We start from the raw sequence: 27,530 nt of genomic DNA on the forward strand, positions 1-27,530 counted from the left end.
TGACCCTTACGCACAGAGATTCTTCCAGATTCTCTGAATCTTTTGATGATATTATGCACTGTAGATGATGATATGTTCAAACTTTTTGCAATTTTACACTGTCGAACTCCTTTCTGATATTGCTCCGCTATTTGTCGGCGCAGAATTAGGGGGATTGGTGATCCTCTTCCCATCTTTACTTCTGAGAGCCGCTGCCACTCCAAGATGCTCTTTTTATACCCAGTCATGTTAATGACCTATTGCGAATTGACCTGATGAGTTGCAATTTGGTCCTCCAGCTGTTCCTTTTTTGTACCTTTAACTTTTCCAGCCTCTTATTGCCCCTGTCCCAACTTTTTTGAGATGTGTTGCTGTCATGAAATTTCAAATGAGCCAATATTTGGCATGAAATTTCAAAATGTCTCACTTTCGACATTTGATATGTTGTCTATGTTCTATTGTGAATACAATATCAGTTTTTGAGATTTGTAAATTATTGCATTCCGTTTTTATTTACAATTTGTACTTTGTCCCAACTTTTTTGGAATTGGGGTTGTACAAAATGATTCAACAAGAAATCAGAGCTATCAGAAATATCTGGAATCCAGGCACCGAAACGTGGATTTGCGGTTACCATTTTGTCTGCACTACTGATGCACTGTGGCTGCTTTTTTTTTTTGCTAAAAATTGAGCTAAGCAAGTTATAACATAAACTACAGGCTGACGCCACATGTGAAGATTAGAAGAAAGCAGGGTTATCTTAACTATTAGAGTTTCAGTAGTTTGGTCGGATTTTGTGTATTCTTACCCTGCTGTTAGTTAGTAACTGGCTTTTTTAAATATCTGATATCTGTAAAGTTAGATGATATGAATGAACCCAGTAGTGGATTGACTAAAAATAGCTTTATGCTATATTCAGTGTGTGAGAATTCTATGAAAGTGGTGGTGTGTTTGGGTCGAAGGGGGAGGAACAGTGTATGTCCTTGTTTCTTGCGATACGGGTGGACACCCCAGCTTTCTGGTGATACACTGAGTATCATATGAATGTGGAGTATGAATTCGCCAGGTGACAAATTCTTATATTGCACCTTTAAAACTCCACCTAGCCCCGAGTGAACACCACATTTGCCATAAACACACACTACTGTTCAAAAGTTTGTGGTCACCCGACAATTTTGTGTTTTCCATGAAAAGTCACACTTTTATTTACCACCATAAGTTGTAAAATGAATAGAAAATATAGTCAAGACATTTTTCTGGCCATTTTGAGCATTTAATCGACCCCACAAATGTGATGCTCCAGAAACTCAATCTGCTCAAAGGAAGGTCAGTTTTATAGCTTCTCTAAAGAGCTCAACTGTTTTCAGCTGTGCTAACATGATTGTACAAGGGTTTTCTAATCATCCATTAGCCTTCTGAGGCAATGAGCAAACACATTGTACCATTAGAACACTGGAGTGAGAGTTGCTGGAAATGGGCCTCTATACACCTATGGAGATATTGCACCAAAAACCAGACATTTGCAGCTAGAATAGTCATTTACCACATTAGCAATGTATAGAGTGGATTTCTGATTAGTTTAAAGTGATCTTCATTGAAAAGAACAGTGCTTTTCTTTCAAAAATAAGGACATTTCAAAGTGACCCCAAACTTTTGAACGGTAGTGTAATGGCTTGATAATTCTGTTCAACGTGCAGCTTGTTTACGGACTAGAAATGCATACATTTTTGGTTTGTTTTGTGAGGATTTCTGTATGTGGGAAGCATTTTTGTGGTCTCTGGTCACCGTCACACAGGCTTGTAGTACTCGAGTCCAACTTGTGCCCTGATTTTAAGGGCTCATGACTTGGACTTGAGCACCGATGACTCAGATTTGGACTTGGACTCGTGCATTAACTGCATTCGGACTTGTAAATTGGAGACGAGGACTCAGATTTTTTCTTTACTTTTGTAACATGCCATAATAATTTGGCATAAGATATTTATATCTACATTAATTTTTATACTAATTTTGTGCAAGAGAATACACATTCACCTGTTCATACGTCATGTTCAGGAACAAACTTATGTTAATGGTGCTAAAACGCCTGGAGAGAAGCCCCTAGGATTGTCCGCTTTGCTTATACAGACTTCTCGTGCAGTGGGAAAAAAAAATTACACTGCTGTGTGTTCCGTATGGAGAAGAACTATCGAGGAGACGACGGGGTCAACCTCGAACTTCAATCGTCATTTGGTAAGACTCCACCCAGAGAAGGAAGTGACACGCTATGTTCATTGCTCTGTTGATAGCAAGGCTTGCTGAGCGATGAACTAGCTAGTGTTAACCCTCTCTCATTTTATTTGCCCTGTTGATAGTGGGGCTTGTGTCGGACTCGACTTGGATCAGTCGCGGACTCAACTCGAAATTTTCTTTAATGACTTGGACTTGACTCGGACTCAAGGTTTAGTGACTCAACTACAACACTACCATCATGGCCACATCACCGAACAGCACATGTACATGCAATGCCGGGGTGGCTCTATATTTAGCCGGGACCATCCCCGGCCCAAACCATCAATGGTGGCCTGCTTGGAGCATGGGGAAAATAATTTTCACTAATTTTGGTCACTGATCTTATTCTTGCATTAATCATCAATTCAACTGCGCTCTGCATTTTCACATGGCAGCCCAGACGCCGACAGCATCGCAGCAGATTAAATAGGCGCTACCAAAGAAGGAAATTCTCCCCTCCCCTCTATTGCAGTTGGTTTGGTCCAAGACTCCTCCTCTGTATTGCGGGGAACTTAAACAACATTGGCGCGAAACAGCGCGCGTCAGTGATGGAGGGCAGAAAGAGGCCAGGTGGAACCGAAAGGGCGAAGCTTAAAAAAAGGAAGGAGGTGGCAGCAAAATGTGCCAAATTGACAGATATGTTCTCAAGACCAGCTGGTAGGTTACGAAAGATATGGAGTATGATAACCCTGTTTGTCGATTTTATCAGTCTATGCTAGGCCTATAATGTGTCGATAGTTTGTGATGCCAATTCAGCTTTTTGATGTCATGTGAAATCTTGCAATTTACACGGTATAGATGTGGTGTATGTCTTAATTCTAAGAAGAACCGGACATTGCTTTACATCCCAGTTATTAACAATTTTAGATGAACAGGTCCCAAATGTGCTGTTGCGCGTTATTTCCTCATCCAGCCTATTTCATCTCGCTGTCACACCGTGCATTTCCACAGGCGTGCGCACATTGTGGTTATGAACACATAGGCCTAGAAGTCATATTTGATGTTAAATAATTGTTGTTAAATATATAACTTAGAAGAGGTGTATGCGTATGCCAATATTCTAAGCAGAATTGAACACTTGCTTTAGCCTACATTTCATTTAACCATTTTTGAGTTGCCTAATGCGCCCTCACGCTTTATCTGCCGGTTGCTGAGTACCCAGCATTGTTGATTTGCCATTATTTTCGAGGCGTATGCGGCATGTAATGCACAAGCATTGGTTCAAATGCACGCGAGATGGGTGCTTTCGTTATTTTAAGACTATGTGACTAAAAATGTGTTGTGTAATTTGTCTTAAATAACGCGAAACAATCAGCCATACTCGCTGCTTTGCTATTTGGAGTGGCAGTCAGCTGGATTTCGCCCCCGACGTAAAAGTTCATTCCCACACCCGGGCCGAAGATGCCGATTTCTGAAGATGCATGTCCTTTCGATGTGTTTTCAAATATTTTCACTAAGGAACTTTGGGACATGTCCATTGATAAGGACATTGTCATCAACAAACTTGCAGAGAGAAGTGCTTTGCTGAAGAGGCTTTTGATGTTTTAACATCCTAAATATGTGTAGTGAAGCTACAGTAGAACACCAGCAGTTTGATTGGTTAAATAACTGTACAAACAACTTTTATTCTTAATTTTTATCTTTCGTTTTATGTTAATTTGAATTATAACCTATATTGTTAAAGTGAAGTGAAGTGAAGTTTACCTGAATTTAAACCAAATAAAAAGCATTGTGAAAGAACAGTTATTTGTTTTATCTTTTTTAATGTACTCAAATTCCTCCTCCATTTCAAAGTGGCTGAATGTGAATTAAACTCCCGGACTGAAAACAGGGCCCACTCCGGCCCTGTGTACATGTCATGGATCATAGGATAATTAACAGTTATTCCACAAAATCAAGTTGTACATGAGCTGATAGCCGATGAGGCGTGTAGTACCAAGTTGACTATAAGCCACGTACGGCGAGATTGAGAGGAATAACTATTTTATTCTATCCACATTCACTGGATTTTGAGAAACAGAACATTTATGTTTTGCAAATTCGATAAATAAAAACTTTATACAAAATCATTTCAGCTTAGAATGTAAACAAACTGGCGAAATGACAGGAGCAATTTGTGAAAAATGCGATAATAATTCTTGAAAAACAACAACAAAAAAAGATATGTTCTTACCGTCAATACTTTTATTCCATATTTTGTTGCTTTTTTGGTATTTTTTGGGGTTTTGTTTTCGAGTAGATTTTTTATTTCGTCCTTGGTTGGTTCAGCAACACCCGCCGCCATTTTGTTTTTCTCTACTCACGGTATATGAGCTGATAGCCTAGTAGTAGAGTAGCCAATCAGAGTGCGTGATTGCTCATGTCCAGTGAATGTGGATAGAATAAACTACAAATATACTATTTTTATATCCGGCAGCATAACATGCAATGAAGTGATAAAATGTCATACATGAGACTGATATTATTGGCAAGGTACACAACAAAATATCCGTTGTGATGTTTAGTTGTTCAGCATATTCAAATGCAGATTACATCAGCAGCTGTTTTGGTATCTTGCGTTGATGTGCTTCATTACTCAAATGCCATTGCTCTGTGAGAAGTGCATAACATACCAATACAAGAAATGAAGAATTTGAGTCACTACTTTTATTATAAGGCACAGTCCGGTTGGATTCTTTAGCTTGAGGCAAATGTTACTGTAATGGTACATTCAGAGCAAATGCAGCGAGGGAGTTAAAATTCACTCTAGCTCCCCTGCCAACGATGCTGTTGAAGTTCATGGACACTCTGTGATGTAGAAGAAATAAGCAGCTACAAGTTGGTTTGGAATGCTTCGTCTTGTAAACTTTATTTAAAGGTGCTGCAAGGCAAACAGACATGTCTATCGATATTTTTGTCCTGACTGACGAGTTAACATCATGAAATCTTTTTAATGCAAAGATCAGAAATCAATTAATGAATTATGATTCCATGTTTTGTAAGAAAATAAACGAATGATATAAACCAATTAAAAGCCATTTGTCTGGTGTGACTTTTGCATTGATACAAAGTGCCAAGTTAAATTTCAACATGCAGTTTATCAGACACGTTTACTGGCCTGGGTCTTTAATTCACATTGTTGATGATGATGTTTGTCCTTCAGGGTCGAAAATGACCATGACTTCAGTTTGGTAGGTGGTGGTTGTGGGTCTCGAGGTGACTGATGAGGCTAATCTGGGCTTTGAAGGTACACCCACATGTTGGGCACGCGTGGGTAAGTGCTGTATTGGGGGTGATGATAGTTTGAGCCTTCTGCGCAGCTTGTTTCTTCTGGGCCTCTGCGATGTGTTTCATCTCTGCTGCATGTGCGCCACTTGCTCACCACGCTGGATGATCCTTAGCAAGCGACTCCCAGGAATTGAGATCGATTTCTAGAGTTATGAGGGACACTTTGAGATTGTCCTTGAAACGTTTCTTCTGCCCCCCAGATGAGCACTTGCCTTGGCACAGCTCTCCACACACTTTTGACTGTCTGGCATCCTGACAACATGGCCGGTCCATCTGGCTTGGGTTTTCTGCAGAAGAGTGTTAACGCTGGGAAGTCCAGCCCACTTTCGGACCTCCGTGTCTGGGATTTTGTCCTTTGCAGAAGCAGGTCAAGTGGAAGTGATTGAGCTGCTTAGTGTGTCTGCTGCAGACAGTCCAGGTCTCACAGGCGTAAAGTAGGGTGGTAAGTATCACAGCACGGTAGACCTTCAGCTTAGTGGTAAGGCTGAGGCCTCTCCATTCCCAGACATTCTCATGAAGTCTCCCGAAAGTGGCGCTAGCCTTTGCAGTCCAGTTGTTCACCTCGACATTTATGTTCACTCCTCGGGAAAGGGTGCTGCCCAGGTAAACAAATTTGGTGACTGCCTTAATGTTCTGCCCATGTGGTTCTTGGTAGGGCCTTCCAGGTGCGGGCTGGTACATTACCTTAGTCTTTTGGGTGCTGATGGAGAGACCGAAGTTGTTGCAGGCTTGTGCCTACATTAAAGTAGTTGTGGTCCTGATCCTGGTTGTGGTTTAGTGGCTAATTACTGTACCTGGTCAAATTAGTGCTGTTTTGAGCCAAGGAATTGCATTTCTGCTTAAAAACAAGTGTTCTAGAGCAAAAATGTTGTCTATAAATAGTACTGCAAACAGGGACACTGAGGCAACCTACCACCGCAATTACACTGCAACCCCCTATCATGAACTCTTTTACTGCGAACTTTTGCATATAATGAACCAAATTCATGTCCCCTGCCTTTACTGCCAATGAGTGGGAGTCTTCAAAAAAAAAAAATCACCGTGAAATACATGCATGTTGGCGCACGCCGCACATAAACAACACTCACACAGTGCCATTAGGACTAATTACAGTGCAATGCACCTGTTCTGGATTAAAGTGCAATCACAGCGCGTGCTTATAAACACTCTCTAAACACACAGACTTGGCGAAGTATATGCGCTGTACCAAGTGTCCTACATTACCAAGCCTTGTATCGGTGTATTGCCTTTCTGATTTTGATTTATATATTTGGACTCTGCCTTTTGTTTCTGCCTCTGACATTCTGTTTGTGCCTCACTCGACCATTGCCGTTTCACAACCCTACGTTTTTCGTCTGTTTGCCTGCCTGTTTGTAAATAGACACTCTTCCTGCAATTACATCAGTCATTCGCCTGTTTACATGATACACTGAGCCATGCGCTCCTCTTCCCACCACAGACGAACAAAAAGTAATCAAGTCCACAGTCAAGTTAACAATACGTGTTCACGCCATAAAACAAAGGCTTAACGAGCCTCGCTTAGGTGTGGATCATGAACAAATTATCGAGAACGGTGATCAAAGGATTGATAAAAGGACAAAATGACTGCTAATACCGCTAAATTTATCATGTAGTTAAAGTGTACCGGCGGCGTTTTTATACCCCCCCCCCCCCACTGAGCCCCGTGGCGTGACATAAATTACATCATCGGTGATTTGCAACACAGGAATGAACTGAATGGTGAAGATTTAGAAAACAGAGCGAGTCAGTGGGTGGATACTGACAACGATACACCAGGAACCGCCATCATTTTCAGAACAGACGATGAAATCATCACCTCCTTTCGTGATCCGTTAACTCAGTCAGTGAACTGCGATAGTGACTCGGAAAGAGAAATTTGTGATAAGAAGAACTGCTTAAAGCTTTGTTTAGTGTGACAAGTGGGTCCATTTCAGTATGAGCAACTTTTCAGTATAACAAACTATTTGGACACCCCCAAGGAGTTCGTTAAAGTCGGGTTGCAGCGTATTAATTTCTCCTCCATTGTACTTGGGAACGATTTGAGTAGAACCAAAATTCACACGACTGTGTTCTTTGGGATTCTTTCCACCAGAACACTTCTAAATTCTGACTGGTTGCTGCTGAACCAGGTCATCACTCATTACCATAAAGCTGCCTGGACTTCAACTTTATTCTGACGCCTTCACTGCCCACGATGTGAAGCTCATGCTGCTGTTCGCTGCCAAGAGACGCTGGCTCACATAGAAAACGGACGACTTCTGGATGTTGGCGCTCTCACTGTGTTTGGTCTGAACATACCAAAGAAAAACAAATGCTAACTGCATCTCGGAGTCTCAATCTTGGATGTAATATTTCCTGTTTATGTCAGATCATGTGTTGATTGGCTGGCGATGCGGAAATATCAAAGCTTTGATCCATCTCTATTTTACAATCTACTAGTTACGATATACTGTACCTTAACGTCCCTGTGGTGCAATCAAAATTCTAAACTGCACGAGTTTTAAAACGACTGCCGAGTTGATGCCTTGACTTTCGCTCAAACTTATACTCGTAGTGTGCTGAACCAGTTAATAATCGGCTGTAGCAAATTTAGATTTTTTTTTAAATTTTAGTTTTGTTAACTGAAAAAAGAAAAGTTTATAATGTGACAAAATGATTTCATAGATTTTCTTGAAAATTTGTTGAAAAGAAAGTAACACTGTACGCACCTCTGTTAAGGTTCATTAGATATGACTAGAAATTGAACAACTTATCTGTCATTGTGTGGTTTTTCATAAAACCTTGTTCATGCTGGTATATTTTTGAGAAATTAAAATGTGTTCGCCTACATACATGCCATCATGTCAGAGAGAGAGAGAGAGAGAGAGAGAGAGAGAGAGAGAGAGAGAAGAACCACTATGATAATGAGAAGTGTCAGATTGCTGTAGCTTGTTATCACATTACAGGGATTACACTGAATGATTAATATGGTTCGTCTGCTTCCATTTGCAGCACAGCCGTGCCATACATTTACATACCTAATGCATACTGAATCTCAAACACACGTTCGCTCACTCACACTCATCTATGCACATTTCTATGCACTGAGTGCACGTGAATGCTGAAGGGATAAATCCCTCATCTTCACCATGCACCCTAGGGTGCATCAGTTGCCCTCACTTTCATAAAATCTGATGCATTTTTGTTTGGGTGTTCCTTTTCACCAATAAAGACATCCTGTAAAATTTTTTGACCATATTCAAAAGTCGACCAATAGTCGAACCTCGGATCCAGGAGGAACAATGCGGTTTTCGTCCTGGTCGCGGAACACTGGACCAGCTCTATACCCTTCATAGGGTGCTCGAGGGTTCATGGGAGTTTGCCCAACCAGTCCACATGTGCTTTGTGGATCTGGAGAAGGCATTCGACCGTGTCCCCCGTGGTATTCTGTGGGGGGTGCTTCGGGAGTATGGGGTTCGGGGCTCTTTGCTAAGGGCTGTCCGGTCCCTGTACGAACGGAGCAGGAGTCTGGTTCGCATTGCCGGCAGTAAGTCAGACCTGTTCCCAGTGCATGTTGGACTCCGGCAGGGCTGCCCTTTGTCACCGGTTCTGTTCATAATTTTTATGGACAGAATTTCTAGGCGCAGCCAGGGGCCGGAAGGAATCCTGTTTGGGAACCACAGGATTTCATCTCTGCTTTTTGCGGATGATGTTGTCCTGTTGGCTTCTTCAAACCAGGACCTCCAGCATGCACTGGGGCGGTTTGCAGTCGAGTGTGAAGCGGCTGGGATGAGAATCAGCACCTCCAAGTCCGAGGCCATGGTTCTCGACCGGAAAAGGGTGGCTTGCCCTCTCCAGGTTGGTGAAGTCCTGCCTCAAGTGGAAGAGTTTAAGTATCTCGGGATCTTGTTCACAAGTGAGGGAAGGATGGAGCGTGAGATCGACAGGCGGATCGGTGCAGCCTCCGCAGTGATGCGGTCGCTTTACCGGTCCGTCGTGGTGAAGAAGGAGCTGAGCCAAAAGGCGAAGCTCTCAATTTACCGGTCGATCTATGTTCCGACTCTCACCTATGGTCATGAGCTTTGGGTAATGACCGAAAGAACAAGATCGCGGATACAAGTGGCCGAAATGAGTTTCCTTCGCAGGGTGGCTGGGTGCTCCCTTAGAGATAGGGTGAGAAGCACAGTCACTCGGGAGGAGCTCGGAGTAGAGCCGATGCTCCTCCACATTGAGAGGAACCAGCTGAGATGGCTCGGGCATCTTTTTCGGATGCCTCCTGGACGCCTCCCTGGGGAGGTGTTCCAGGCATGTCCCCCCGGGAGGAGGCCCCGGGGAAGACCCAGGACACACTGGAGGGACTATGTCTCTCGGCTGGCCTGGGAACGCCTCGGTGTTCTTCCCGAGGAGCTGACCGGGGTGTCTGGGGAGAGGGAAGTTTGGGCTTCCATGCTTAGACTGCTGCCTCCGTGACCCGGTCCCGGATAAAGCGGAAGAAGACGAGACGAGACGAGATATTCAAAAGTCTAATGGTGGCACCATAAGGTTCATTTTTTGCCAAAAAAACGCTTATTTTATGTTTTCGCGTAAGGTTTGAATCACAATGTTGGACTCCATTTACTGATTTCTTGTGACCCAGAGATCATGTTAAGAACCTTTTCAAGGGATTGAGAAGCATTAATGTGATTCATAATACATTTGTATTGTTTAAAAGTAGTTGAACAATGATTTAGTGAACAGCTAAAACTCAAACTGTGCTTGATAATATATTTAGAATATGTACTAAAAATGTGTATCTAAGATATTTGGTATACTCTATAAGGTGCCATAATGTTTCATGAAAAGTGATCGAAATTTTGTCATAAAAGTCATAAAATAGCAGCTTTTTCCATAACTTTGAGCTCCTGGTGCCACCATTAAACTTTTGAATTTTGTCAAAATATTTCACCCAGTGTGTTTTCTTACCAAAAGGAACATAAAAACAAAAATGCATCATGATCGGAGGAACTTTTCATTTTTAGGGGGCAACTGATGCACCCTAATGCAGCCTGTGGAAAGGTACAGATGTTATTTTAAGCACAATAAAAATACAACAAATGCAAAACTTTCTCCTTGATAACGTTCCGTCAGGAGGAGACGGGGGGCTCTGGAGACGAAGCGGCTATTCGCTGACAAATTGCTCACAAAATGTTAATACCCCCAGGAAAACCTCAGTGTTGGGTGACTGAGTTTCTTGCACCTGCTCAGCTTAGCTGATGTGCAGTAGACCGAATTAATTACGCTTCCACTGTTGGATGTGCTCTGCCGTGATACACACGACCACAACGGTGTCAAGAGCTGAAGGTGAGTGCTGTTAGAGAAGAGAACGTCCTGTGTCTTTCCTTTCACTCCTTAAAATAACAGCCTTTGTTTTGGATACATGGTTTCAACGCTGCTGAAAGGCCAACACACTGAGCAGGAACAACACCGAATCCTGGATGCCATTTAGGAGTAAAAACATTACAGCAAGCCTTTTGTGTTTTAAAAGCTGTGCTTGTTCACTGTTCGATTTGCAATTACTCTGTAAAAATCAAATACTACAAACTCAATTACACTGGATTTATTATACAGCATCATGGGAAAGTCTTCAGGACTTGTGTATTTCTGTATTGTACTGTATTTTTCATTAACATGACAACCTGCATTTACTAGATCTTAATATCTGCGAGAGAGAGAGAGAGAGAGAGAGAGAGAGAGAGAGAGAGAGAGAACGAGAAATTGAGAGAGAGAGAAGGCAAGAGAAAGAGAGAAAGTGAGAGAGAGCACGAGAGTGAGTGAGCGAGCAAGAGAGAGAAAGTGTGTGTGAGAGAGAAAACGTGCAAGAGAGTGAGAGAGAAAGGGAAAGAGAGAGCATGAGAGACAGCGAGAGCAAGAGAAAGAGAGAGCGCATGAGAGTGAGCAAGTGAGAGAGAGAAAATGTGCAAGAGAGAGTGAGAGAGAAAGGGAAAGAGAGCATATGAGAGAGAGAGCGAGAAAGAGAGAGAGAAACAGAGAGATAGAGAGAAAACATGCAAGAGAGAGTGAATGTGTGAGAGAGAGAAAGTGAGAGAGTGAGAGCAAGAGAGAGAGAGAAAGTGCATGAGAGTGAGAGAGAAAGGGAAAGACAGAGCATGAGCGAGAGAGAGCGAGAGACAGCATGAGAGTGAGTGAGAGAGAGAGAGAGAGAAAATGTGCAAGAGAGAGTGACAGAGAAAGGGAGAGAGAGAGCATGAGAGAGTGAGAGCAAAAGAGAGGGAGAGAGAAAGTGAGAGAGAGAAACAGAGAGAGATAGAGAGAAAACGTGCAAGAGAGAGTGAGAGAGAGAATGTGTGAAAGAGAGAGAAAGTGAGAGAGTGAGAACAAGAGAGAAAGTGCATGAAAGGGAGCGAGAGCAAGTGAGCAAGAAAGTGAGAGAGAGAGAGAGAGAGAGAGAGAGAGAGAGAGAGGAGAGTTAAAAATATTCTTTAATTACTACAAAAATACAATAACTGGTATAAGAGGAATGAAACACACTGCGAGGTGCTTTTATTGGAAAATAATCAACTTTGGTGTCGTACCTCTGCTATGCATTCAGCACAACAACCTGTCATTGATTATTTTCCTATAACAGCACACTCCATCATACCTTACTTAAAGCCCTAAGAAACAGTAAAAATAATCTCAGCATGACTGTCTGTGTGTCCAGTTTCTTGCTAATCGTCTTTGGTCTCTCGCTCAATCTTAACTTTTAGAGGATACTCAATTTCTTCCTTGCTCTTGCTCTCTTTTCATCTAACTTGAGCCAATCCTTAGCTTTTAGGGTCTCTGATCTCCCAAGGGATGTAACACACACACACACACACACACACACACACACACACACACACACACACACACACACACCACTCTCTCTCCATTCCCATCATCCCCTTCCGTATTGATTTGCAACACGACACCACATGCATCACCTCCAACCTTTGTCTACTACAACGAGGACAAAACCTCGTCCCCAAGTGATCATCTTAATGCAGTGGATGGATGAGGATCTGAAATGGGATCAGTCTCTCTTATTATGGGCTGTGTGAGCATGCATCTAAGTAGATGTGTGTGTGTGTGTGTGTGTGTGTGTGTGTGTGTGTGTGTGTGTGTGTGTGTGCGCGCACACTGAATGGACATTTCTGGATATTTGGATAAAATCAGACAGATTTAATCACTGACTGAGGACAAAATGAGAAGATCCATTTTGCCCAGAAGTATGAATACACAGCTCTGTCCACATTTCCGTCCTATATACTATATTCTTATCATCAGTTAAAAAAAAAAAATCACAAATACGCAAATGGATACCCGCACACAGCTGCACAGTAAACACACGACTGAGTTTCTCAGAGGAACTGTAATTAAATGATTAGATCCACATGATCAGTCTGGAGACAGCTTTTTATAACTGTTTCTCTTTTGCTGCTCACAGGTTGTGTATGTGGGTTGTTGTGTGTAAACGTGCATGTACATATGTATCTGTAAATGCATTAGTGTTTATGGGCACGACGTCTTATGGGTTATAACACTTTTCTGCTACTCACACACAATGGATTAATGTCTTAACTTTACTGGAGCTGTGCTTTTTCCAATCAGTTCAGCACTAAAGGTTGCGGTTTTCTGGATTTTTTTTTGGCACCAATATATAAATAATAACCAAAAAAAAAACCCACCCTACAGACCTCAACCTGGATCAACATACAATTTCTCAAGAGCAATCACAGCACGAGTATAGTTAAAGCATATAAAAACCAATACTGCATTCATTTTCTAGGATAGGGCGCCAAAATTTAAGAATCTATCATCATCAAGCCCTTTTGACAGTTGCAGCCATTAAAAGCTGGCTGATTAAGCAGTCAACTAAACAAACAAAGGAACGAAAAACTCTTTCTACCTTAACAATAGTGTCAGCACCCACCATGACAATAATGCAGCTGCTTTTACTGTCGTCATGGTAACCATTACATCTTCACTGAAGTTGTATTTGTACCTTTTCGTCTCTTTTTAAAAATGCATTTTATTTAATCCCTTCTGCCAGTTTTCCTCCTTCTCATCATCATCATCATCTCACCTCTCCCGGGACCCCAATACCCCCGTCTGAATTTCTGTCCCCTCCCCTTCCTTCATCATCTCCTCCCCTCCCCTCTATCCATCCAGCTAGGAGTCGATAATGGTTTATATGGATTGCTATCAGATAACCTGAGTCACTCTCACTACACACTAATGAAGAAGAAGAAAAAAAAAATCGGACAGCACCGTGTGTGTGTGTGTGTGTGTGTGTGTGTGCGCGTGTGTGTACATGCTGACCTTATCCAAGGACGTGCTAAGTGATCTCATGATGATAACGGAGGAAAGTCGATACCAAATTAAACTCTAAATTTGCTCCCATGCGAGGAGCCTAACTGCATGTTTGTGCCTTTTGTTTGTTAGAGCACTGGGCTGGTGCCATCAATATTAACACTCGTTTATTTACAAACGTCAGGTTCTTCATCTATAAATCCGGACTGTAAAATGATCATTATGATCGGAATTATTATGGGACAGCATCTAATCACGGGCACGAGAACAGGCCTGTTCAACTATGTGAACCTTTTAATCAGGGCTCAAAATTAACTTTTTTTCTTTGTGTCCCCCAGTGGTCCCGAATTCTGTGTTGCATTGTCCCGATGGAAGCAATAGTGTCCCCATTTTTTTCCTCTCTGAAATAACCAGTGGTTAATATTATCATATGAAGTTACTATTATATTTGTAACTATACGATTTTGAACCCTTTATATCATTTTTACAATAAGTCACAAAACACAAGTGACACATGTCCAATACATCATCTACTTCAAAATTACAGTTATTGCATTTTCAGTTTATTAAACTTTGGCGATCCCACTGTATGAATAGATACCCGTTTATTTAAAGGGGCCAACTAGCTCATTCAGAAAATGTTTCAACTCCCTACATCTGCAGTACACTTTAGCTGAAAATAAGACCCCTTTTATGTTCGTTTCATCTACTTATACCTTGAATATCTGTTGGCATATATAAGGCCAACTTATCATTTTCACCATTACCGTTATCCATTTTTATGTAATATACCTGTTGCCCCATTCAGAGATGTTTTGAAAGCCATCAGCCATACCATCAATGGATGAAATGCACACCCATGTTGCAAGCAGTACAATAGAAGGTTTGACCCAAAAAACAAAATATTTTAATCCAGTCTACAGTGTAAAATAAAGGAAAAACGCCATCCAATCATATCGAGGTACCACCTCAAAATGATTGGATACTGACACGTCAATCAGACTGAAGCCCGCGACTAGCCCGGCCCTTCTGTGTGTGTGTGAGAGCGAGCAGTGTCACACAGAGCGCAGGATTCTCTCAGTGCGCTCCTTCCAAACAACGGGGATTTACACGAAAACGGAAGGAGATATTCACAAAATTCTTTCACAGTGAGCGCCAGAAGGCTCTCCTGAACACACTGATGCAATTTTTTTTGTCTGTAGTGTAAAAAATGAGGTCACTAGAGCAAGTTAAAAACGAGTGACTTTTCTGCCACGTTTATAATGGGAGTCTATGAGGCTGCGCGGCTGTGCTCTCGTTACTTTCAGGCTTCTCATTCAAAAACTGTAAATCCTATCGCTCAGGTAGACACATTGTGTGAATCAGGACAAGTGTGGCTACTACTTTTGAGAAAATTATGTGTGTGGAGTGAAAATTGGGGCTGAAAACACAGTTTAAATGAGAGAGTTTGAGCTATTTTTCCAAGCTCTCTACACTCTAACTTAACGAGCTCCACTGGTGTGTAACGCAATAGACACCCATTATAAAGCCGGACTTTCTCAGGCTTTATAAGGGGGAGGAGGGGTGGAGACGCGGGCGGTGGGAGTGTTTCTTGTCAAAATATGGCTTGCGTGAACCGTTATTCCAAAATCTTGTACTGCACTTTTAATGTAGAACTTTTTTTCTAGATCTATTTTTTTCCCATTGTCCCAGGATTGTCCCAGATATGATAATTTTGTGTCCCGATGACATTTTTTATGGTCCCCGGGACGTCGGGACACCGTTAGTTTCGAGCGCTGCTTTTAATGCTTCATTAGTAGTGATTAGTACATGGCTATAAATAAGACAACTGGAAGTAGTTTTATTTCATAATGGTGCTTCACAGTATCACTTTGAACAAGTGCCACAGTGTCTCTGAAGTCTCAGAAAGAATAAACATCCATCCATCCATCCATCCATCCATCCATCCATCCATCCATTATCAATCCACAACTTTCCCAAACTCTGACTTTTCCCATGATTCATTGCTGCATCATAGCGGAAGCCGGGATCTTTCTTCTGCTCCACTGTGTTGATATTTGTAGCTAATGCTAACTGCTAGGTAGGTAGAGTGGTGCTTGAAAGTTTGTGAACCCTTTAAATTGTCTATATTTCTGCATAAATGTGACCTAAAACAACATCAGATTTTCACACAAGTCCTAAAAGTAGATAAAGAGAACCCAGTTAAACAAATGAGATGAAAATATTATACTTGGTCATTTATTTATTGAGGAAAATTATCCAATATTACATATCTGTGAGCGGCAAAAGTATGTGAACCTCTAGGATTAGCAGTTAATTTGAAGGTGAAAATTAGAGTCAGGTTTTTTCAATCAATGGGATGACAATCAGGTGTGAGTGGGCACCCTGTTTTATTTAAAGAACAGGGATCTATCAAAGTCTGATCTTCACAACACATTTGTGGAAGTGTATCACGACACGAACAAAGGAGATTTCTGAGGACCTCAGAAAAAGCGTTGTTGATGCTCATCAGGCTGGAAAAGGTTACAAAACCATCTCTAAAGAGTTTGGACTCCACCAATCCACAGTCAGACAGACTGTGTACAAATGGAGGAAATTCAAGACCATTGTTACCCTCCCCATGAGTGGTCCACCAACAAAGATCACTCCAAGAGCAAGGTGTGTAATAGTCGGTGAGGTCACAAAGGACCCCAGGGTAACTTCTAAGCAACTGAAGGCCTCTCTCACATTGGCTAATGTTAATGTTCATGAGTCCACCATCAGGAGAACACTGAACAACAATGGCGTGCATGGCAGGGTTGCAAGGAGAAAGCCACTGCTCTCCAAAAAGAACATTGCTGCTCTTCTGCAGTTTGCTAAAGATCACATGGACAACCAAGAAGGCTACTGGAAAAATGTTTTGTGGACGGATGAGACCAAAATAGAACTTTTTGGTTTAAATGAGAAGCATTATGTTTGGAGAAAGGAAAACACTGCATTCCAGCATAAGAACCTTATCCCATCTGTGAAACATGGTGGTGGTAGTATCATGGCTATAGGTATATAGGCCTGTTTTGCTGCATCTGGGCCAGGACGGCTTGCCATCATTGATGGAACAATGAATTCTGAATTATACCAGCGAATTCTAAAGGAAAATATCAGGACATCTGTCCATGAACTTAATCTCAAGAGAAGGTGGGTCATGCAGCAAGACAATGACCCTAAGCACTAGGGTGCATCAGTTGCCCTCACTTTCATAAAATCTGATGCATTTTTGTTTGGGTGTTCCTTTTCACCAATAAAGACCTCCTGTAAACTTTTTTGACCATATTCAAAAGTCTAATGGTGGCACCATGAGGTTCATTTTTTGCCAAAAAACCGCTCATTTTATGTTTTCGCGTAAGGTTTGAATCACAATGTTGGACTCCATTTATTGATTTCTTGTGACCCAGAGATCATGTTAAGAACCTTTGCAAGGGATTGAGAAGCATTAATGTGATTCATAATACATTTGTATTGTTTAATAGTTGAACAATGATTCAGTGAACAGCTAAAACTCAAACTGTGCTTGATAATATATTTAGAATACGTACTAAAAACGTGTATCTAAGATATTTGGTATACTCTATAAGGTGCCATAATATTTCATGAAAAGTGATCGAAATTGTCATAAAAGTCATAAAATAACAGCTTTTTCCAAAACTTTGAGCTCCTGGTGCCACCATTAAACTTTTGAATTTTGTCAAAATATTTCACCCAGTGTGTTTTCTTACCAAAAGGAACATAAAAACAAAAATGCATCATGATCGGAGGAACTTTTCATTTTTAGGGGGCAACTGATGCACCCTATTAAGCACACAAGTTGTTCTACCAAAGAATGGTTAAAGAAGAATAAAGTTAATGTTTTGGAATGGCCAAGTCAAAGTCCTGACCTTAATCCAATCGAAATGTTGTGGAAGGACCTGAAGTGAGCAGTTTATGTGAGGAAACTCACCAACATCCCAGAGTTGAAGCTGTTCTGTACGGAGGAATGGGCTAAAATTCCTCCAAGCCGGTGTGCAGGACTGATCAACAGTTACCGGAAACGTTTAGTTGCAGTTATTGCTGCACAAGGGGGTCACACCAGATACTGAAAGCAAAGGTTCACATACTTTTGCCACTCACAGATATGTAATATTGGATTATTTTCTTCAATAAATAAATGACCAAGTATAATGTTTTTGTCTAATTTGTTTAACTGGGTTCTCTTTATCTACTTTTAGGACTTGTGTGAAAATCTGACATGGGCGTCACCACCATTGAATGTGGCGGGCACGTGTCCCCTTCACATTTCATAATTCTTCGTTTGGACCCCCCACATTTAACAAAATATTAGTTCACCCAACGCCGTTTCTATTGCTTCGTGAAAGAATCCATTCCACTTGATTGATAAGAGAATACACAGACCACTGAAAATCCACTCTGGGTTTTCCGGGCGTTCCCTACAACAGCTCACCGCACGTGAGTGAAGTGAATCTCAGTGCGAGCAGAGACATTTTGGTGCAGCTGCTCAAAAGTGGAGGAGGTGACGTCAGCCCCATTGCCACCTCACAATGTCTAGCTTTTACTAAAACCTTATTCTTTTGTTATATGCCCTCAAAATTAACCCAAGGTCATGTTAATGTTCAACTAAACAGTGAAATAAGCTTAGCCTAATGGGGTATTCTTGGTTGATGATGAATTGTTTGCAGTATTTGCTCCTCCCCAGACACAATGGACATAAGGACATTCTTTACAAAGAAGCAGAAAGTCAGTCAAACTTTCCCCACAGGACAGGGTTTTTTTGTCCCAGTGGAAACGTTAGTGCAGTTAGCTGGCTAGTCAATGTTAGATGTATCAGCTAGCTTAACGTTAGCTATCATTTAATTCAAACCCAGTAAGCCTGCCTTATTGTAATGCCAAGAATGAGGTCAAGTCTGCTCTGATGATATTTATTGATTCCCTCTTGTGATTTGAAGAACTTGTTTTGTCTGGTCTTTGCCAGTTTTCTGGAAAGTAACATGGGAAATCAGTGTATGGGGAAGGAATAGTAGAAAGGAAAGCAATGGAGAGAGATGGATGTTATTCCAGGTGGATTGTGAAGGAAAGGGGGATAAGAGTTATGAAGTGGTAGAAATTACACACAGTGTAACTTTGTGTTATGAAGACTGCATGATGCCTTGTCATTTTTGTTATGAGTATCACTAAATCAGAAAAAAGTAAAATGCACCCACTAAAGTCACTGTTGGTGGTTAACAAAATTGCACCTGTTCATTGTGTGAAGTTATTTTTTATGTGTCACCGTTGCTTGACAGTGTGATTTTGTGTTAAAGTTTGCATGATGCCATGTCATGCCTGTTCATTGTGTGAAATTATGAATATTCTTATTTTTAAACATACAGTTGAGTGTCACTATTGCTTGGCACAGTGGCATGTTGTGTTACATCTAAAACTAAATAAAAAAGGAAACACAAAATAAAAAGTAAAATGCGCCCATAAAGTCATTGTTGGTGATAAATTGTGTCACATTCATCTCATTATCTTAGGCATAGCAGTGGGTTTAAAAACAGGCTGATGAATATATGGACTAGTTGAATGAGGACGTATTGTTCAGTCTCTAAAATAGTCATTGAATTAAGTGACTTTTGTAGGTAAAATTAGGTGTTTAACAACCTGTTAAAAATACACCAGAATGTAGGAAATGGCATCTAATTAATTACAAATTTTATGGGGGAGGACCCCCAGACCCCCCGCCAGTGTGTCCCCCCCCACATTGAAAATGCTTCTGACGCCCCTGAAATCTGATGATGTTTTAGGTCATATTTATGCAGAAATATAGAAAATTCTAAAGGGTTCACTAACTTTCAAGCACCACTGTATGTATGTATAGGCTCAAGAAGCAAAAGCAAGGAGATAGAAGCATAGGCTAAACATTTTAATGCAGATTCTGTCAAACTTGGGAAAGAAACATACCAAACTTAAATAATTCCTTGTTTATGTATTTGTCCAAGCGTCTTCAACTTCTTAACTCCCCTGATCATTCCAGATATTGGATGGTATTTGTTGGCTGTTTGTTTACACTAGTACTTCAGCGCTGGTCGCTCTTGGATTCCCTCGGCTACATGCACTTATTGCTCGTCACTTTGAATAAAAACGTCAGCTAAATAACTGCAATGTAGTGTAACGTTTGAATAAATGTACCATATCTAAACAACAGTTACACAGAATTAATGTTGTTGATTCAGGTCCAAAATGCAGTGGTTAGTGGAAAGACAGGAATCGCATATACGCATGAGCAGCGTATGGTCTTGTGTCTTGCAAGTCCATTTGTGCTCAAAACAGATTCCATGCATAAAATCTTTAAGCTTTTGCGAGTTGTTTTTGCACCTGATGAACCAGAAAAAGACATAATTTAAAAAGACGTTATCCTTTGACTAAAACATGGTTGTCATAGCTAGCTCCGCTCGGCTACGTTCGGCTCCCTCAGCCTCAGCTGCTTGGATAAACCGGAAATCAAAGACCGGCATCCGGGAGAGACAAGTGTCAAGGCGACCCCCATTGTCTCTCGCAGGAAAGTCGTGGATACTACTTATCCATCAGGGTCTTGGGGAAAGCTGAAGCCAATCCCAGCTGACCTGAGCTGAGAGGTGGAGTACACCCTGGGTGGGTCACCAATCCATCGCAGGGCTCACATAGAGACAAACACACTAACATTCACACCTATAGGTCATTTTGAGAGTACATCTCTGTTCAGTCAACTTATTTTAAAAGAAAAACTCTGAAAACTTACCTTTCTGACCTAAAATTTCTAGCCATGTCACTCTGGTCTGAGGAGATGCCTTCAGCTAAATAACTGATAGAAATGCCTGTCTGGAAATCTTCTACAGAATCTGTAATGGTTCATACTATACAGTGGTGCTTGAAAGTTTGTGAACCCTTTAGAATTTTCTATATTTCTGCATAAATATGACCTAAAACAACATCAGATTTTCACACAAGTCCTAAAAGTAGATAAAGAGAACCCAGTTAAACAAATTAGACAAAAACATTATACTTGGTCATTTATTTATTGAAGAAAATAATCCAATATTACATATCTGTGAGTGGCAAAAGTATGTGAACCTTTGCTTTCAGTATCTGGTGTGACCCCCTTGTGCAGCAATAACTGCAACTAAACGTTTCTGGTAACTGTTGATCAGTCCTGCACACCGGCTTGGAAGAATTTTAGCCCATTCCTCTGTACAGAACAGCTTCAACTCTGGGATGTTGGTGGGTTTCCTCACATGAACTGCTCGCTTCAGGTCCTTCCACAACATTTCCATTGGATTAAGGTCAAGACTTTGACTTGGCCATTCCAAAACATTAACTTTATTCTTCTTTAACCATTCTTTGGTAGAACGACTTGTGTGCTTAGGGTCGTTGTCTTGCTGCATGACCCACCTTCTCTTGAGATTCAGTTCATGGACAGATGTCCTGCCATTTTCCTTTAGAATTCGCTGGTATAATTCAGAATTTATTGTTCCATCAATGATGGCAAGCCGTCCTGGCCCAGATGCAGCAAAACAGGCTCAAACCATGATACTACCACCACCATGTTTCACAGATGGGAGAAGGTTCTTATGCTGGAATGCAGTGTTTTCCTTTCTCCAAACATAACGCTTCTCATTTAAACCAAAAAGTTCTATTTTGGTCTCATCTGTCCACAAAACATTTTTCCAATAGCCTTCTGGATTGTCCACGTGATCTTTAGCAAACTGCAGATGAGCAGCAATATTCTTTTTGGAGAGCAGTGGCTTTCTCCTTGCAACCCTGCCATGCACACCATTGTTGTTCAGTGTTCTCCTGATGGTGGACTCATGAACATTAACATTAGTCAATGTGAGAGAGGCCATCAGTTGCTTAGAAGTTACTCTGGGGTCCTTTGTGACCTTGCCGACTATTACATGTCTTGCTCTTGGAGTGATCTTTGTTGGTCAACCACTCCTGGGGAGGGTAACAATGGTCTTGAACTTCCTCCATTTGTACACAATCTGTCTGACTGTGGATTGGTGGAGTCCAAAGTCTTTAGAGATGGTTTTGTAACCTTTTCCAGCCTGATGAGCATCAACAACACTTTTTCTGAGGTCCTCAGAAATCTCCATTGTTCATGCCATGATACACTTCCACAAACATGTGTTGTGAAGATCAGGCCTTGATAGATCCCTGTTCTTTAAATAAAACAGGGTGCCCACTCACACCTGACTGTCATCCCATTGATTGAAAACACTTGACTCTAATTTCACCTTCAAAGTAACTGCTAATCCTAGAGGTTCACATATTTTTGCCACTCACAGATATGTAATATTGGATCATTTTCCTCAATAAATAAATGACCAAGTATAATATTTTTGTCTCATTTGTTTAACTGGGTTCTCTTTATCTACTTTGAGGACTTGTGTGAAAATCTGATGTTGTTTTAGATCATATTTATGCAGAAATATAGAAAATTCTAAAGGGTTCACAAACTTTCAAGCACCACTGTATTTTCAAAACTAAAGTTATGGAATTTTTTTTTATGTTTTTTTTTTTTTTCCAATCAGAACTGCTACAGTGGCTTTTCCAAGTAGTCGGTTCAGGTGACTGAAATATTTTGCTTGGTCCACATCTGGAACAAAGTCTGCTAGTTGATGATCCTTGATCTAGAGAGACTTGTAAAAGATTTATATAGAGATTAAAGTAGAATTATGCATCTCCCTGAAGTGTCTCGTTCATGCTCGGGTGCAGTTTCTAACGTTACCGTGAAGTGTTATATCACCTGGTTATAATTAAATAATTTCAAAAGATAAATTAAAAAACTGTCACTTACTATCTTCTCATACAATAGATCTGGCTTGTTTCTTCACTCCAAGCTTCCGTTTATATTTTTCCACTCCAAATATATTTATATTAGCCCTGCCCCAGATGGAACAGAGCTGTTCTGGTCCAGATTATTTCCCTAAACCTAAATTCACACAGCATACACAGTTTTAACAGGGATGAGGTCTGTTTATGTTTTCATTGCAGTTGTATTTCACCTCATGTGCAGCTGAGGGATCTGAAAATGACAAACTGCTCCTTTAAAGCTGATGGGCAAGTCTTTCCTGCTTTTTGTCTTTTATGTCATTGCTCTTTTATCTCGATTATCTCGGTTGTTCTAATTTTTTTTTATTCTATCCACGTTCACTGGATATGAGTGATCGCGCACTCCGATTGGCCACTCTACTACTAGGCTATCAGCTCTTATACCATGAGTAGAGAAAAACAAAATGCCGGCGCGTGTTGCTGAACCAACCGAAGGCGAAATAAAAATTCTCCTCAAAAACAAAACCCCAAAATATACAAAAAAAGCAACAAAATATGGAATAAAAGTATTTGATGGCAAGAACTTATCTTTATTTTTCAAGAATTATTATTTTTAGTATTTTTCATAAATTGCTCCTGTCATTTCGCCGGTTTGCTTACATTCTAAGCGGAAATGATTTTGTCGGATGTTTTGTATAACATTTTTATTTCTCGAATTTGCAAAAAAATGCTTCGTTTTCAAAAATTCAGCGAATGTGGATAGAATAAAACAATTATTCAACTCAATCTCGTCGTACATGGCTTATAGCCGACTCGGTGCTACACATCTCATCGGCTATCAGCTCATGTACGACTTGATTTTGTGGAATAACTGTTAAATATCCCTTTATTTCTTGTCCTGTCTTTCATTCCTGTAGCCTGTAAAGGGGGGGGAGAGAGAAAAGGAAGAAGGAAAAAAGGGGACTAAACGTTGGCTACTTTGAAGAATCTAAAATATGAAACTTTTTGAAAAACACTTTATCATCACATGATTCCATATGTTGTTTCATAGTTTTCATGTCTTCAGTATAGAAAATGGTCAAAATACAGAAAAACCGATGAATGAGTAGGGGTGTACACATTTTTGATTGGTACATATACTACAAAAATCACCGATACTGTATAAATCACTTAAGGTTTTATTTCGCACTTAAAGGAATACGCCACCCCCAAGTGAAATTGAGTCAGTCCCTGCAGTCCCTAGAGTTGGATGAGTGAGCCAAAGCGTTTTGTAGCCGACCCAGCCATTGTCCTGATCTGGAAACGTCCCGGTTAGCTTTAGCTTAGCGTAGTCGCTGTAATCCGGCATGTCCAGCTAGCATTGTCGTTGCAAAAGTGAATCAAATAACTCAAGATTTTTTCTAATTATTTCTCATGACCTGTACATTCACATCGAGTACACATCAATGCAAATTAACACGAAGGGATCTACTAGACCAATTTATATCTGGAACTATTTTCGGCCACAGCACAGGCAAAGCACCGCTGCAGGCGCAAAGACACCACGCAGCACCACAACTTCCGTCAATACACCAGTGTTACCAGGGAAACCAGGGTTTTCAGGTGCTGCGTGGTGTCTTTGCGCCTGCAGCGGTGCTTTGCCCGAAAATAGTTCCAGATATAAATTGGTCTAGTAAATCCCTTCGTGTTAATTTGCATTGATATGTGTACTCGATGTGAATGTACAGGTCATGAGAAATAATTATAAAAAATCTTGAGTTATTTGATTCACTTTTGCAACGACAATGCTAGCTGGACACGCCGGATTACAGCGACTACGCTAAGCTAACTGGGACGTTTCCAGATCAGGACAATGGCTGGGTCGGCTACAAAACGCTTTGGCTCACTCATCCAACTCTAGGGACTGCAGGGACTGACTCAATTTCACTTGGGGGTGGCGTATTCCTTTAAAAAAAAATCTACCTCTTCCCTTTGTTCATTACATATATCTTGTATTCAGTGTCTATACACTATTGTCTTGCTATATTCTACAGCCTTTGTGTTGGTATAATAAAAAAAAAAAAAAATTAAGACACCAAGCAAAAAAAAAAAAGAAATTAAAAAAATAACGCTCATGAGTGACACTACAGTCATCTTTGTCATTGCTTAAAAAAAAAGAAGAGAAGAAGAAGAAACCTTTATTTGTCACATGCACACTTCAAGCACAGTGAAATTCATCCTCTGCATTTAACCCATCTGAAGCAGTGAACACATGCGCACACACTCAGAGCAGTGGGCAGCCATGCTAACAGCGCCCGGGGAGCAGTTAAGAGTTAGGTACCTTGCTCAAGGGCACCTCAGCCCAAGGCCACCCCACGTCAACCTAACCTACATGTCTCTGGACTGTGGGGGAAACCGGAGCACCTGGAGGAAACCCACGCAGACACGGCGAGAACATGCAAACTCCACACAGAAAGGCCCTCGCCGGCCACTGGGCTCGAACCCGGACCTTCTTGCTGTGAGACGACTGTTTTGTAAACTCCTGAAAATGTTCAGTATGGCAAACATAATGCTAAATATTGCTGTGCCAACAGGACAGAACAAACCGAGTGGAAATATATTGAGAAAATGTTTTCTTTCTCTGTGTAGTCTACAGTGAACTACACAGAGATCAAACCTTCCTGCTCCCACAGTTCAACTCCACCACACACACACACACACACACACACACACACACACACACACACATGCGGGCACACACACTCTCTCAGAGCAGAGCTGCCTGTGAGGATATGATGTACATAACGGCTGCCTTACAGCTGCGTGTAGAAAGGGACGAGGTAGAAAAACTCATCACATTGTATGTACACGATGAGTCATCAGCTTTTCGGGCAGGTAATTGCAAGTAATTATTCTGTTCGTGCGTGCGAGCGTGTAAATGTGTGTGTGCCTGGATCTTGGGGTGGGTGTAATTTATTTGCTGAGGAGACATCTGGATGCTATGCAGCTGAACAGGGACTTTGCATTCACACCACAAGCAGGGTGTGTTCTCAAGAGAGTCAAAGAAACAGACAAAGTTATAAATCACTGTAGTTGCCTTACCTTGGTCTGGCTTCAGGGTCCATCTGAAAATTAAGGAAATAAAGAAAGGATATGAGACTGAATAGAGCAGGAGCAATAAAGCAGGTGTGCCTTTATGCAACATCTCCATCATTACAACGGCTATAAATCACGGCGCTATTATCACGAGATAAGAGGATGATTTAAACAAGCCGTCTTGGTCTCTGCACAAAAGCACACTTACTTCTCGACTAACCATGGATGGATATGCTATTTTCATCTTGGCTCATTAGCCTGGGGCTACAACTGTGGCCTTTCTCTCGGATTAAACACGCTGCATTTTAAAACCCGACACAAACACTGCTAACTTGCCCAAGACCAGACGAGAATCAAAGTCATCTGAAGTCAATCGAGTGGATGTTATTTTGGTTTTATTGCCACAATTCTCCATCTGTGTACGTGTACATGTGTGTGTGTCAAGTCAAGTGACTGTGAGAAACTGAGAGGAGGAGAAAAAGAGAAGCATCAGAGATGGACAGAGAGAAAGAAAAAGAGAAAGGAAAAGATAAACAAAGGGAAAGAGAAACTTCGTCAACTTTAATTAGGAGACGGGACAGTGTAATGAAAAGCAGATAAGAGCACAGCATCTGTCCACGAATTTAGAGCCTGTGCTTCAGCTCAGCTGGCCATTTTCATTAAAGCTGAATGAAAGAACTCTCTGGGCTCAGGGAAAAAAAAAGACTATATCATTTGAAACAGGATAATTGGAAAGAGTGTGTAAAAGAAATAAAGAGTGAGGAGACGGAAGCTTTGAGAAGGGAATGTCGAGAGAGGCTCTGCCACATTGAGAGTGAGACATTGAGACAGAGCATCTCATTAGCTGCTGGGCTCGGCTTCCCACCTAGTACTACTCTAAAGCACTTTGAACTTCGACCTCATCACTGACCTGAGGAAAAGTGGAGTCATCTAATAACTGCCTAATGATATGCTAGAGACAGTACACACTTGAAAACTTTCAAATTAAGGGAGCCCTGACATGCCGAGCCAATATTAAAGCATCTGATGGCTGTGCTCCTTTGTCTCATCGTTGTATCAAATGTTCTGAAAAAAGATCTGAAGATCTGATTGAACCAGTTGTCAGTCATCATGCATCGTGCCTGCAAGAAAGGAAATAACTCACCACACCAGGAGGTGGCAGCAGTGTGTGTGTGTGTGTGTGTGTGTGTGTGTGTGTGTGTGTGTGTGTGTGTGATTCCACGCTTATGGGTACTGAAATGGGGACATGAACTTATTCACCTAAAACCATTTCTTTTTTTACCATCAGGTCACAAAACATGTAATCTTTAATGAATGATATGTTAAAAGATAACTTTAATTTTCTGAGATGTAATAAAAACATATTTATATGCCAAAGTCAAGCCTATGAGTTCCAAAATGATGTCTGTTACATTACTTCTGTTACGATTGTCCATCTCGCGTCTGTTACAAATTAATTACAATCTAGCTATATACCATGTTAATCTTATTGAAAGAATGTGTATGTTTATTCTACTACACATGTTTATTAATTATATTTGCTAAAACATCACCTTCCTATGTTTCAAAAAGTAATTCTACATTGTTAAAATTGAGAATATATATGTCCACAACACTTCTGTTACGTTCTGACTTTGGCATATAAATATGTTTTTATTACATCTCAGAAAATTAAAGTTATCTTTTAACATATCATTCATTAAAGATTACATGTTTTGTGACCTGATGGTAAAAAAAGAAATGGTTTTAGGTGAATTTTTAAAAATAAGTTCATGTCCCCATTTCAGTAC

General features: G+C 40.9%; 1 protein-coding gene across 1 annotated transcript in view; it reads right to left on the reverse strand.

Annotated features, from left to right (window-relative positions):
• The window catches only part of trim44 (tripartite motif containing 44), a 179,578-nt gene that overhangs the window by 58,002 nt on the left and 94,046 nt on the right, over nucleotides 1-27,530 (reverse strand). The window contains exon 5 of the mRNA XM_060914990.1: nucleotides 25,747-25,769. Within this exon, the coding sequence (XP_060770973.1) occupies nucleotides 25,747-25,769 (23 nt within the window). The remainder of the gene's footprint in view (nucleotides 1-25,746; nucleotides 25,770-27,530) is intronic.

The sequence above is a fragment of the Neoarius graeffei genome, chromosome 2 (genome assembly GCF_027579695.1).
Source record: "Neoarius graeffei isolate fNeoGra1 chromosome 2, fNeoGra1.pri, whole genome shotgun sequence".
Lineage (NCBI taxonomy): Eukaryota > Metazoa > Chordata > Actinopteri > Siluriformes > Ariidae > Neoarius > Neoarius graeffei.